Here is a 15766-nt window from a genome sequence, read left to right as displayed (position 1 = left end):
TATTAGGGAGAAAACAAATCGCTTATGTAAAAATAATTAAAAAAAAAAAATATAAATGGATTTATAGCAGGAGATAGAACTTGAAAAATTAAGCTTACATCATTTTCTTTCCTCTTTGTTCAAGTTTCATAGTCAAATTATCTCCCCTTTCAAATCCATTCATTATGAAATTCAAGCACAAAATAATATATCAATTAATGATGCCAGCTCTCTGTATATCATTCATACATTGAGAGCAGCACATTTTTGTCAGGCAATGGGTAACTAACAAACCATTTTATATATATATATATATATATATATTGTTTAATCATGTTTGATTTATTGGGGGTGGGAGGAATTTTTTGTTGATCCTTTTATATATCAGGGTAAAAATTATTGATTTACAAAATATTTGTTTACACCTCGAGTATTTTTGATTCAGCTGAGTACGAGTTGAGTGAACAATTTTGTTTCATTTTTCATCAATAATTTTAAACCTGAATAAATGAACAATAAAGAAGGATCAATCTTATTTATTGCTTCCCAAACATATTTGTATATCTATGTAAGTGCATGAATTTATATAAGTTGAATTTGCTTATTTATTGATTGGAGCATCTCCCAGCACATTCTGCTTTTTTATTTCGTAGGATTAAAGTGAGTTATAAACCCCAAAATCTCCCCCACACCAAAACTCCCGATTTCTCCCCAAAAGAAAAGCAGTTGCCCGATGAATATTCTACACCGACCCCTTCCCCCCTCATAACAATCAAATTCAACAAATATTCCATCAAAATAAAACAGAACACAAATAAAATTGTTAGTTGTTGTGTCTGCAGTGGTTGATGTAGTTTTGTATCAGTGCCCTGTATAAATGCCATGTTATGAGGGAGGAGGGCAAAGTAGTAGTAGTAGTAGGGTTCCATCTCAAATTGGGGGCGGCCCATTGACATATTGCAGGTCAGGATGGAGGCTGATGGAGAAGTCAGCCAACTTCTCAATAGCTTCTGGATCGACAAGGTATGCAAAGCCAGCAAGACACACAAGAGCCAAACCTTGCCAAGTATTTTGGAAGTTATTAGGAGTAGCTGCTGTGGCACCGGTCGGACTCAGTAGATTGTCAGACCTGAAAGATAGCACAAAGAAACCTTACAGAAGACTGGAGGAAAAAAAAAAAAAAAAAAAAAAAAATGAAATTCAAATTCTAAATAAACAAAATTGAATTTAAATCATTTGCTATGTTTAAAAAAGGGTAGTCCACAGAGTAAGTGGTTTTGTGGTAACTGCTGGAGTGAAAGCAATAGCCGAATGGATCAGAATGTATCTAGTTAGGAGTAAGATGGACAAAGGATGAACACTGCCTTACCCCACCTTACTCACTACACTTTTGAGGGATTTGTGCCTAATTTGTAAAATTGTATCACTATTGTTTTAGCATATAAATAAATTAAAGTCAGTTGAAATTCTATTAAAAAGCGAATACAAAATAATGAACCTCTCCAGAACTAACTTCATTTTTTTGGCTCTGACATATACAAGGGATGGCCCTTTCGTTGAGGAAGCCCCTTATTTTGATAAGCTCCTTGGACCAACTTTCACTCCAGATCTAAAATGGAAGACATATATAATCTGTTGCTAAGACTGCCAGAAAAATGATTGGAACATTTTATCATTCTAAAAAGTACTTGTCTTCCGATATAATCTTCTGCCTACATTAAACTCAGATATGTGCTAAGACGGAGATTTGCTGCCATATCTGTGGAAGTCTTGCTCAAGTATCTTAACAAAACTGACTTTGAAATCAAGCGGCGGATGATCTCTTATTGTTATTTATGGTTCCTTTTTCACTAAAGAGTTAATTTTAAATTTTCAATTCCAGAGCAAAACAAAGGGCAGATTTGGAATCAGCAGATTCATGCATGATCTGGTTTTAAAACTATGTAAGTATAATCTATATTAGTGGTGCCTATCTATTTCTCTCAAAGGATGAAACTGAAAACAAAGCTCTTTATCAAAGTCAAATAGCTTTGAACAAAATTCTAGAAAAAAATCAAGTGGCAGAATTTATTTTGTATTAAGGTTTGTGTGTTGGATATTCATAAACAATAAACACAACTATATACTTTATTTATAACATCCACTGCTTTGTTTTTTGAGTATGTGTTTCCTGCTAGGCATAGTGTATGTCGAGCTAATACAAAAAAAGAATGTTGATATGAGCCCCACCCCCAGACAGCTAAAATATGAAAAAGTGGGGGCAGGATAATACTTACTTTAAATTGCCTACATCTGTGGCTTTGTCAGCAGTACGCACAGTGCCGTTTAAGAATGGTGGAATTTTGCCCAAGGGTTTACCACTACTTGTCTGCAATCTGATTTCCCCAATGAAGGGTTTCATGGATCCATTCACACTCAGTCGAGCGGCTTTGGTAAAGCATTTCTGGCACTGCTGCTTGATGGCAAACAGCAGGCGCCGATTCTCAGAACAGTCGGAAGCAATCGCGGCATTAGCTGCACGGTCAAGGTAACAGCTCAACTGAAGACGGCAGGAATGAAGTCGGTCAAGCTTTCCTTGGCACAAGCTCACATTCTTTTGAACAACCTACAAAGAAGTTTTTAGAAAAGAAAGATAGATAAAGTGCAAAGTAGTTTTAAATGCGTGAGAAAATAAACTTCTATTGAGTTTTCAATGGAAATAGACATTGTGTGAGTCCATACAATCTTTGACTGACTTACACACATATGAAGCATATAAATGTCAGGGTCTTGCAGTTGTTGCCCGTTCTTTTCATATTCTTTTTCATTAACTCATGAAACATATTTCAGTAATTCTCAATACATTACTGTAAAGTTAATGTATTGCAGTTTCATGGAACGTCAGATTATCAGAAATGCGTTAATTATATTCTTAATGGCTTTCAACATTTTAATACAAATACTGGAGTAAAATTTCATTTGGTTTTATTGACTTTTTTTTACAACATATCAATCCTTTTTGTGTTCTTTAATACTGAATGGCAGTTATTTTGGTAAAAGTTTTTATTCTTCAAGTTCTTCATATCTTCAAATATTTATTCATGGTGTTTGGTTTGGTTGTTTTGTAGAGGAAAATTGTTTTTGACTTTGCAGAACATGATTGAGTTTTGTAAAAAGAAAGGAAACAAAATCAATAACATTAATATTTGGTGCATTTTAGGCCAGAAAGCCAGTATCCTCAGACAACCTGATCTGGTAGCACCAGGTTGCCGTTATTAAGATAAACAATGTTTATTATTGTTAGAATGTTTCATCAAAAAAAGTATTGAGCCGTTTGTGTAAGATCGGCTGTTTTGATTTTTTTTTTTTTTTTTTTTTAAATATTATTTTTACTTTTGTCCACTCCAAAACAAGGCATATTGCTATTGAAACATAAGGTGCTACTGTGATAAGGGCCAGATTTATCGGGGAAGGGCACAACCTAGATAGGGAAAACAAGATGTCTGTTCACATTACATTTAAATTTCTGCATGTTGGTATGATCAATGAAACCCAAAGGCAGGAAATTGAAGGAAAGAAGCTATCAGAGCAGAAAATCTTCTGGCATCTGAGGAAATCTACAATGTAGAGGTGCTTTTTCTTTTTTTTTTTTTTTCTGCTAGTCGCGTGGGCCGGAGTATTTTTGTTGAGGTGGCACAAGTGCAGTAAGTTCATAATAGCACGTTAACACTGAAATCATTTAATTCGACTGAATGGTTGCATCTTGAATTAAAAGGTGACTTGTGTGTGGGGTTTTAATTGTGAGGCTAACAGGACAGTTTATCTCCAAACTTGACTATTCTTTGAAAGGATGAAACATATGTACAGTAGAACGCCAGGATACGGCATTAAACATTAGTAAGAAAATACAGTAGAGTATATAATACGCATTTATATAATCAAATAACATTGTAAATAATACCGTAAGGCGGGGGGGGGGGGAATACGGTAGCCAGGGGCCGAAAAAACGTATTCCACATCGTAACCTGAAAAAAAAAAAAAAAAACGTACCCCAGGGTTCTACTGTATATGAATACTAATTAAAAAATATTACTAGCAGGGACCTGACGTTGCCCGGGATTGAATGATGATTAATGACTGTTTCACCCTTCCATATTTTATTGTTATGCAAATCAATGAAAATGCCCGTTTTTCAATCAAATCAATTATTTTTTTTGTTTGTTTTACTTATGTTCACCCCTAACAAAGCATACCACCACTTGGACGTAAGGGCTACTATTTGGAACCATGCCTAAGAAAGATTAACACGATGTTGGTTTATGTTACATTTAAGCTTCTGCATATCAATACAGTCAGGAAAGCAAGTAGCAGGAAGGGAACTCCAAAGTCTAGCTGTTCGAGGGAAGAAACTATTTGAGTAAAAAGCTTTCTGTCATTTAGGGACCTCAACAGTGAAGAGGTATGATTTTGTTGCTAAATGGGTTTGTCAGAGATATTACATTGGAGAGGCAGAAGTGCAATGATTTGAATTAAAGTTTAAAAATGCAAGAGTCAAGTACCATGGTTCAATTGTGCTCTAAATAGAAACATTCATTTCTAATGTGTCCCTGTCATATCAAAGAACCTACTGTTGATTTTATATGTTTGGCCTTACTGGTTGTGTGGTAATAAAACTTTTCAAATGCAATTGTGATTTTAGGCTGTATAAGTTGTAAACTTTGGCCAAAATCACCTGTTCCTTCTTTCATCGGACTTTTTTTTTTTTTTTTCGATTATTGATTATCGATACCTATTGAAGGCATTCTGATACAAAACCTATCTAAGAAAACTGCCAGATACATTAGGTACATTTGTGTAAAAGTTCATAAAAATTGGCCCAGCCGTTTCGGAGTCCATAAGGAACGAACTCGTACACACAGTTTATTTTATATAATATATGATTATTATTATTATTATTATAATTAGGGCTGTGACAAGAGATTATTCTTTTCATTGTTTTGACTCTCGAGTATATATCCGACACAGTTAATCAATCGTGAACCACATCACTATCTAAAAACATAAGATATTAACTGATATATATTCGAGAGTCAAAATCATGAAAAGAATATTCTCTTGTCATAGCCATCATCATCATCATCATAATAATAATAATAATAATAAGAAGAAGAAGCCAACCCTGATAACAAGCATAGCCTAAAGGCACGGAGAGTCGAAATCCGAAGGAGGATTATTGTCACTCAAGTAGTAAATAGAAGGAAATCATTGGCTATTATCAGTGAGAACTCAATAGTAAACAACTGCTGTGAGAACACAGTGAATTTCATCGATCATGAAAAGAACTGGATTGTTGGTTGTTTTTGTTTTATGGCATATCAACCCTTTTCAGGTTATTTAATGCTGAATCCAGTTATTTTGAAGAAAAGTTTTTTAATTGAAGATATTTGCTTTTTTTGTTTTTTTTTAAGTCGGTTTTTATTTAACCCATAGTTGGGACCCTAACAGGTACTACCACTCCGAGTCAGAGTGGACCTGGGAGTAATGGCATTTAAAGGGTGGCTCCACACTCCCCAAAGCCAGCAAGCTGGGGCCTCATCATCGGATATAGTTTAAGGTCATATCCAGGACCTGAAAAGAACTGGGAATATGGAGCGATTTGTTGTCACTCTGACTTTAGTGAATACCAGATGTTTTTATCATTAAGCTATCACTGGTAATGACTGGTGAGAACTGCTAGTTAATAAGAAATAAAATATTTTCAAAGAGAACAGTTTCTAACAAAAAGGTGTGTCAAAACCGGAAGTGTCATGTAAGAGAAATCAAGCATAAAAAAAAGGTTTTACTTAGGTAGGGATTTTGACTAACCTTGACCCAAAAATGAATAACAAAGAATGACACTTTGACAAGTTGATAAGTAAAGAAAACATTGAGAGAAAGGGAGAAAAATGCCCCAATTTCAGTAAACCATTGGAATGGGGTTATGCAACATCAGCAATTTAGCAAAGATCAAAGGCAATCAATCTTGCCGGTTTCATTTATTTATTGCACCTGTCTGACATTAGAGTTTTACTGTCATTGTTTTTTTTTCTTTTTTAAAATCACATAAATATTTTAGAGGTTATTTTAAATTTAATGTTTTAAATTTATAAACAACTAAAATAAAAATGAATCCCTTGAACAGAACAGTTTTGTCCTATTTTTTATGTCCCTTTATGAAAATTAAAATAAAGAAATAAGGATATTAAACCTTATCTGTAGAATTTGTATTCTAAAATCCATTGCATGATTTTTCTTTCTAGAAAATGTCTGAAATTTCAAGCTTAAAGAGTTTTTAGGAAATAGAAACTCAGAAAACCTTGTATAATTGATATTTTATGACTATAGATCAAATTTAATGCAAATCTGAAATATTTGAATTTTCAAATGGAAGATTGTGTCCATATTATGCTCTCCTACAAAAAGTTTTTAAATACTACAAAGAAACTGAAATTTAAGGAATATTTATCAATTGTTAAAATTTCACAAATATTGGGGGTATCTGATTTTTAATGAAGGGTTTCCACCCCATTTTTTTTTTTTTGTTTTATTTTTAATCTCCTTTGCATAAAACTAAATTAAACTAAATATAGCTCACACCTGGATCTCTTATGCCTAACAACTGTATTCCAAAATTCAAACATAATGGTAGAAAAAATGAATTAAGACATTTTGGATAAATATCAGGTGAAATATTTAGCAGAATTTACTAAGTATACTGATATTTTATTAATAATATAAAAATATTCTGTGAAAAAATTAAAAACAATAGAAAGGGTTTGGATCGAGAAGACAGTTAAAAAAATTTTTTTTTTAATTAATCCTTTTTGGGTTATTTAATGCTCAATTCAGTCATTTTTGTATATGTAAACACTAAATTAACCCTGTTCAAAAAAAAAAAAAAAAGAAAGAAAACCCCAAAAAACAAAAAATACAAAAACAAATGAACAAACAATATGGGTGGATTGGGGTGATTAAAAGGGACTGGTTGTCTAAGGCATGTAATTAGAACTGAATATGCTAAAAATAGAGGAAAAAGAAAAGAAAAAGAAAGAAACGATAAAAACATAAGTAAAACGAGAAAAAGCTGAAAAAGAGGAAGGGAAAATAAAAAAAATAAAATGAACAATGAAGTTCCATAAAGAAACTGAATGAAGTACTGACCTAAAAAGATAATAGGACAAGTACTTTCTCCAAACTACAGATTTAGCTTGCCTTTCATTGACTCATAATAACAAAGAAGAATCTCTTTTTCCCCCAATACTATCCCAACCCCTTGCTATATCTATTTATAAACAAACAAAACCTCTGAATATATTTGTAACAATTCATCCACAATTCCTTTCCAAATGTACTTAATTTATCTACAAATCATTTTTATTTATACAATACAGCCCTTATCCTTTTCTACACACCCACAACGTAATTATTACCACAATTATTTTTAATATCTACAATGTTTCATCTTTTTGGGAATCATCGGTGCAAGGAGTCACAAATCTGGCCACAAAGCCATTTCTGACGCCATTAGCAAGTAACAAACCACTTAGCCAGCGTTAACCACAGCAAGAATTTAGTTGAAATTAACATTTATAAAGCGTAAATGTCAAGAAGGTCGAGAGTGATCAAGTGATTATAATATCACAATCTGCACATGTGGGTTAAGTGACCGACTTTTTTCATTTCAACGTAAAGTCCTCAGCGATAAAAACCAAGTTCTTAAAGGGGCATACATAATTATTACTGTAATTGTTTTTAATATATATATATATATATACATATATATATATAAAATAAAAATTACAATTAAATTTACCAAAAGGATCCAAGATGGTAAAACTAAAGTATATTATAGATATTAAAGAATTAATATTTATGAAGTAATCTTAACCAGATGTACAAGCTCGATAAAACCAAATAGGAGATAGAGCTAATAATAAGAGCAAATAGTTAATAAAACATGTTTTATTAACTATTTGCTCTTTATATATATATATATATATATATATATATATATAAAGGTACTTAAACTTATGCACTTTTATTCTCATAAAATTTATATGCTAATTAACATGTCGCAGAATAGATCTTTAATCTTATTATTAAATTTATTATATATATTATTAATATTTTATTTTTTTATATATTAATATAAATATAATAGCTGTATTGTACCTACATTTTGTGATTGGGGAATTGGTATTTTCCACTGGAGAGTTATGTATTATACAGCTGTCCTGTTTTTCAATCTCCAAAACAGCTACATGGTAAACATCTGAATTTTTGTTAAGGTTTTCTTTTTTTCAGCCTAATATACTTGAATTCTCTTTTATAATTGTAGACTTTTTAGAAGTTGATTTATGCAAGTGTTAAGTCTATTTCTATTTTACCATTTTAAGTTTTTTTTTACATCCGTATATAGTTGAATTCTCTTTTGTAATTGTAGACATTTTAGAAGTCGGATTATGCAAGTGCTAAGTTTGTGATAAGTTAAATTTAGTTTGTTTTTTTTTCAGAAATTTTAATTGCATTCTTTATTTTTATTTACTCAAAGCTTCTTTAGACTATACACACACACACATATATATATATATATATATATATATATATATGTATGTATGTATGTATGTAATAAACATACAAGTTTAGTGTATCAAGGAAATAGGGTGAGGGAGTCACAAGAAGATAGGAGTTTGTAGTCTTGTTAACAGAAAAAAAAAACAGACATGAAAATGTGGAATCCTTGATAGTCAAGTAGATATTCAATATCAATTAATAAATATTCCTCAAATTTCAGAGTTTTATTTTTTCCTAATATTTTACATGTTTTTTCAAACAGCATAATATGGGCACAAACTTCCATTTGAAAAGTCAAATATTTCAGATTTGCACTGAATTGAGTCCATAGACATTAGGCACCAATTGAGCAAGATTCCCTGAATTTCAACTTCTTAAGGTTCCTTATACTTAAGCTTTAAATTTCAAACCTTTTTTTTAGATAAAATCATATTTATTTTGATCAAAATTGAAATAAAGATTCTAAAATTAAGGTTTAGTATCATGTTTTCATTAAAATCTCTATAAAGAATGCAAAACTGTTTTTTTTTATATACTAATGAGTTACCACTTAGTACAAAAAAAGAAAAAGGTTTATGCCCTCCATTATAAGATTAAAATCATAATACAGGGTGACCCCCCCCCCCAAAAAAAAAACAAAAAAACAAAAGCTAAATGGAGGCCATCTAGAACATATACTGTAGAACAGAGAAAAAAAGACCAAATACCCTTGTGTTTTGATGTGATGTTTTGAATATAATAAACTAGTTATGACCAATGTTTTATTTCATTCAGACAAAACACTAAGAAACGGGACCTAATTAGAGTTGGGGCCCGTTTTTTGGGTCACCCTGTACTAAACTTTATTTCTAGAATCCTTATTTCAATTCAATGTTCTATTTTAGCCAATTAATTTTACCCATCCTGGGAAGGTATTCTTCTTGTTATGCATACACACGCATACTTAGCTAGCTAGACTTAATCAACTTGATTCTAACAGAGTATTGACAGGTTTTGTTTTTTTTTCTACATAGTCTTATTGAAGGAATCATGAAGATCTTATAAATTCATTTCTCAAACGTAGCTTACACAATAAAATAAAATAAAAAGCAAGACTGCACTTACTTTGAGGTCATTCTGAATATTGGGTTTATTCTTTGAGAAGTCACCCTCCAGCTGATGACGAATACCATCAAGCTGTTGTCGCTGCTGCTTAAGCATATAATCCAGTTCCTTCTTGGTTTCCATATATTCATACCAAGCAAGCAAATGCTTTTGAAGCTGGGGCAGTTTTAGTAAACACCTAAAACACAATATAACATGTGAATAACATGAAAACATTTTCAGCCTCTTTAAAAAAAAAAAAAAAAAAAAGGATAAAATGAAAGAAAAGAAAAAAGAGAAAGAAAAAATGAAAATAGAAAAAAGGCACACAAGAAAGAAAATGAGAAAAAGAAAAATAGAAAAGCGAAAAAGAAAAAAGGAACAAGAGAAAAAAAAAGGAAAAAGAAAGATAAAATGAGAAACAAAGGGAAGCAAAGCTAACAAAAAAAGAGAAAGAAAAAATGAGAAGAGAAAAAGACACAAGAAAAAGGAAAAGATAGAATGAGAAAAAGGAAAAAATAGAAAAGCGAAATAAAAGAGAAAATAGGAAAAAGAAAAAAAAATGAGAAAAAGAAAAAAAAAATGAGAAAAAGAAAAAAAAAAATGAGAAAAAGAAAAAGTAAACAAGAAAAAAGTCAGAAAAAAAAATTTACTTTTCATGAAGTGAGTTCAGTTCTGTGATTGCTTTACCAATCTTCATTAAATAGCCATCAACCGTTATTGTAGGATGTTGTTCCTTAAACGAATTGACCACGTCTTTGAGTTCATTCAGTTTGGACATCTTCTCCTCAAACAACCCTTGCTTTTCCTGAAAAATGACAAGTAAATAGTTACTATGATTAAACAAAGGATTTGTTTTGAAAAATAAAAAGCCAAAAGAACTTCAAATGATAGAAATGTTTTGAAGTCTCTAAAGATTGCGAAAAAAATTGTAACTTGAAAAAATGTTTAGAAATTGAATAACAAACATAAATGGTATTGTAGAAACAAACTTCAAAAATTGTCTATTAAGTATGAGGTTGCCTACAAAGAAAACATTCTGAATTTTTAAGGAAGTGTATATATATATATATATATATATATATATATACTCGTTTTTTTTTTTAATTCAAAAGTAATAGAATAGTGAATTCAACGAGGTTGTTAGATAGTGCTTAATGATGATACTTGTTTATTGTTATATAAACATGTTTACATCCCGCTGCTACAAACAGCCATTTGTTTCAATCAAACAACAGATATCATCAGGTAGCGACTTGACTATTCAAATGTTCAATGAATAATGGATTTTTTTTTAATAGGTAGGAACTCTTTAAAGGTTGGAGTTAAAAAAAACCCTTAAAACACAGAACTTTAATTATGTAAAGAGGGAGGGGCAATCTAAAGAAAACTAATAAAAAAAATATAATGGAGAGAGAATGATGAGGAGGAGAAAAAAGAAATAGAGAAAGAAAAGAAATATATGGAGAAGAAAAAGGAAAAACCGATATAAAGGGTTATTATAAAGAAAACAAGGGCTAGAAGAGAAAAGAAAGAATGATGAAATATAGTTAAAGAGAGAAAGAGTGAAAGTAAGAATTAATAGGAAGGGAAGTTTAAAATGTTAAGAGAATAGAGAAAAAGATTTGGGTGTCAACTAATTTATGGACAATTATACATTACAATGACGAGACGCGTTATTACAACAACACAAACAAAAAACACAATCTTAGCGTTAAAAGTGTACATGTCAAAAGTGACAGCGAATGTAAGCAACCAACATATTTATCATCTCACATACGTCCACGAGTAATATCAACGCAGTTTAAACATACGTCTACAATTAATTAAGCCCTTTATACTAAATGATATAAGTTTAAAGTTTTCACGTTTTTTTTAAAATAAATATATAAAAATAATGATAAAACAATATATTAAAATTATTATTATTAATAGTAATAATAATACTAATAATAAAACATAAAAAAATTAAGATTTATTATCATTTTAATATAACATATTTAGCCATAAAAGGGGATTGAAGAAAGTAAATAAAACTAATAATTAGAAAGAATAATCTACTAATATTTATGTAGATAAAAAGAATACAATACACACACATTATATATATATATATATATATATATAAAGATGTAACTCTATACTATTAAGTTGAAAGTTTAAGCTAGTTAAGTATAATTATCGGGGGGGGGGAGTTTACTAAATCATTAATACAAGTTGTGGAAAATTAAATTTCTTAACAAAAAAAAATAAATAAAAAACAATAAAAAGAATCATTTTGGGCATCGGACAAAAGACAGAAATTTTTCCGATTCCGATACCTCCATTTTTTTTTTATTCCAATTGTCCCAACTCTAATAATAATAATAAATAAATATATATATATATATATATATATATATATATATATATATATATAGTGTGTGTGTATAATTTTTTTGTTTAGGATATGTATGTGTGCATGTTTTATTTATCAATATGACTATACCTGAATAGCTTTTATAACCTCTTGAGCATCAAGTAGTCCTTTGAATTGATCTTTTTTGATTAAGGCGGAGAATTCCTGCAGCCAACCATAGATGGCTGTCAGCATGTCATTGACTGAAACCAGCTCACGGCACTGACCTTGACGCTCCACTGCCAGGGCACGCAGCTTCTCCCACTGATATAGCAGAGCTGCAGAAGAAATAAAAATAAAATTAAAAAATAGGTTTAAAATTTAAATAATTAAAATGCTTAATTTTTTTTTTATCAAGACAAATAAAAAAAAATCATCTTTTTTTTTTTGCTTATGATTTCCTCTTTGTATAGCAAGAAATAATATGAGAATGATTGGTTTGGTTGTTTTACAGCATATCAACCCTTTTTTATTTATTTATTTTTTTACATGGAGGTCACCACTTATCAAGGCCCGGAAGCCACTCGGGGATAAGGGTTGTTGCGTGAACAGTAATCAATGGGATAGTATCGTAGTAATCATTAGTATTGGAGATTTTAATAAAAAATTGATTTTGATGGGTTATTTAATACCGAATTCAGTTATTTTTTTAAAAATAGTATTCATGTTGCATTCAGTTATTTTATAGAAGGTTTTTATTTTTCAAATTCTTTGTATCTTCAATTGCTAATTTGTAGTGTTTAGTTTGATTTGTCCCATGCCCTGCAGAACATGAACAAGTTTTGCAATGGGAGAGGAAAAAGGGTTCAATATTAATGTTTGGTACATTTTAAGTTAGAAAATTAGTCAAGAAGTGGGGGAGATGGGAAGGTGGAAAATGTGGGTTGTTGTTTTTGGTTTTGCAGAACATAATTAAGTTTTGCAAAAAAAAAAAAAAAAGCATCAATGTTAGGTGCATTTCATCTCAGGAAGCCAATATCTTCATACAGCCTGATCTGGTAGCACCGGTTAGAGAATGATATGATGGATATGTAATATGAGACTTAAAAGAAACGCTCAGATCTGTGAGTCCATAAGAAAAAAATCTGGCTAATATAGGAAAATGTGTGAAGAACAGGAGACTTTGATGGTATGGCCATATTAAAATAGATGAGACTTTTTGGATCAGTTGGTGTAGAACAGTTGAGGGAACAGGGAAGGCCAAGGAAAACATGCGAGGAAGTGATGAAGATGAAGAACTTGAAAGAAAGAGGGATAGATAAAGATCTGACCAGTGACAGGTTAGTATTGAAGTCAATTTCTAAAAACTATCCAACACATGCTGGCATGTAAAAACGTACATTAAACCAAATATGATATTTAAATCCGACTCATCATAAAAAATACTGTTGTGAAAGCTGAATTTATGTTTCAGATTCAAAATCATCAACTACATATGACAAATATTATTTCAGAACAAGGGCTTGGCCTTTTGACCAGGAACAAAATAGTGAGCTTGTGTGCACGAAGAGGTGGCAAGTTGGAGTACATGTTCCCCACCTGAGCATTGCGTGCACAGTTCCCAGACCTCTTGTCTAGTTTAGGTTCTTAGTTAGTTGAGTGAATGCCCTCCCCCTCTCCCGATAAGGAACCTCCAAGATGCCTACCCTTCAACTTTTCTTTTCATCCCTGGTCACCCCACTAATTGCTTCCATCTTATCTTGGAGTAACATTACATACCCCCCCTCCCACACACACCTCTCACATGTCTAGAATTCAGCCCCATTTGAAGATCAACCTGTTTGTTTTTAGTTCTCACCAAGCCGGAAAACAGCAGACGGTCTCCCATCCAGAATGGTTGGGAGGGCCATACTAACATTTTTTTTTTACCCCCCCCCCAACAATGAAACCTTGTTTTTTAATAAAAACGCTTTTTATATATTTCTATTTTTAAATATATATATATATATTATTAAATCACCCCCTCCTAAGAAAACAATTTGATTTAGGAATCTTAAGTAGGATGAATGTGGTACTATGGTGACTGAGAACTCTAGCTAGGATTAATAGCATAGTCAACAAAGGTACAGTGACACAGATGACCATAGACTCCTCTTTCTTATTTTTTGATTGGCCTTGTGCCTAATTTTGTTTTATTAAACTTTTGTTTTGCGAAATAAAATATAAAACAACTGTTCTGATGTTACATTCAGTCTATTTTATCCTCAGTTGAAGAAGAAATCCTTCTAGACTTGAGACAATTTTTACTTTTGTTCCAATCAAGAGTCTTCTTTTTGGAGAGCTGAATGTTCTCCACATTAAGAACCGACTTTGTGTCTAACTTTGCCCTTGTGAGGAGGCAGGTAAATAGGAACAAGAGTTACCATTCAAGATTCGTGCTCGAGCAGACTAAAGCTTGTCATCAGCTTTTTGGCCGGGAAAAAAATTGTAGTATCTGTTCTGAGACTATACTTCATCTTTGATCAGTGAAGGAGAAGTCCTTCTAGACTGAGGCAATTTTAATTCTTGTCTCTTTAGTCCCCGCTCTTTAGGAGCTGGATTTTTCCAGCATTAAATACTTATATTGTCTCACTATACCCTCATGGTGAGGCAAATATATAGGTGCTAGTTGTAGGATCAAGGTGTAACATCTGTTTTGTGCTCAGTTAATAAAGGAGAAATCTTTCTCACCTGGAGTTATCTCCCTTCCCCCAGTCTCTCTATATGATAAGCAACATCCTCCACATTAAAAAACAACTTCCTACTTAATTTTACCATCATTGGAACAAGCAAGTAGGGTAATATCACTACATTACGGCATGAGTGGATTGAGAAAAAAAAAAAAAATTCTGTGTACGCATTAAAATTGTTTTTGTTTATCAATTAATTATTATTGCATGAGAAAACATGTCAAGTTAAAATCTATTGAGAAATACACACTTTAAAAGTATGTAAACATTACTTGAACAAATACCAATGGTTGTCTTATTTCACTTGATCTAAAAAGTGAAACACTGTGATCTGAAAAGGAAAATGGAACGGGCCAAAAGCAAAAGTGAAGAAGCAAAAATTAAAACAGTCTGTATAAAATCTTTGTCATAAACATCATTTATAAGACATGTATAATACATGTTACAGGTATTCTACAAACCATTGCTTACTGCAAGGTACTGTTTTCTAGAATAATTTCGCTCTTTGGATCAAGTGAAATAAGATGGCCATTGGTATTTCTTCAACTACTGCTTACATATTTAAAGTGTGTATTTCTCAGTACAAAATGTGTATTTCTCAATAGATTTTAACTCGAAATGATTCCTCACGTAATAATATTTAATAAATAAAAACATTTTTAATGCTTACACAGAATTTTTTCTTGCAATCTACTTCCGCCGTAATTCAGTGACATTATCCCGTATAGAATAGGGACAAGTATTATCATTTAAATGAACGATCATTTAGATTGAGCATGGACAGCAGCATCCAGACTTGAATTGTTGCACACAAGAAAGAGAGGAAGACATTTCTACAGGCTCAATCAAAGGGGGTATATAACTCTAACACTTGAAATGAAGATAGTTAAATGTGTTATAGAACCTGTATATGGTAAAAAAAAAAAAAAAAATCAATACTTTTTCTTTGAGTATCTGATTATTCTTGAAGAAACAGGAACCACTTGGAAGCCGTTGGAGATAAAGACTTCATAGAAATCGAGTTTCTTGAAATTTGAACCCAACA

The 15766-nt window shown here is 31.5% G+C and overlaps 1 protein-coding gene across 1 annotated transcript in view; it reads right to left on the bottom strand.

Annotated features, from left to right (window-relative positions):
* Window positions 1–327: 327 nt before the first annotated feature.
* Window positions 328–15766, bottom strand: part of LOC145243935 (uncharacterized) — a 324060-nt gene continuing 308621 nt past the window's right edge. The window contains exons 12-16 of the mRNA XM_080107062.1: window positions 12143–12330; window positions 10308–10462; window positions 9676–9853; window positions 2256–2584; window positions 328–1108 (exon numbers count right to left, since the gene is read on the bottom strand). Coding sequence (XP_079963188.1) covers window positions 910–1108; window positions 2256–2584; window positions 9676–9853; window positions 10308–10462; window positions 12143–12330 — 1049 coding nt within the window. The 3' untranslated portion in view covers window positions 328–909. The remainder of the gene's footprint in view (window positions 1109–2255; window positions 2585–9675; window positions 9854–10307; window positions 10463–12142; window positions 12331–15766) is intronic.

The sequence above is a fragment of the Euprymna scolopes genome, chromosome 22, assembly GCF_053919585.1.
Source record: "Euprymna scolopes isolate OS-2025 chromosome 22, ASM5391958v1, whole genome shotgun sequence".
Taxonomy (NCBI): Eukaryota; Metazoa; Mollusca; class Cephalopoda; order Sepiida; family Sepiolidae; genus Euprymna; species Euprymna scolopes.
This window is presented reverse-complemented; position numbering and strand designations above follow the sequence as displayed.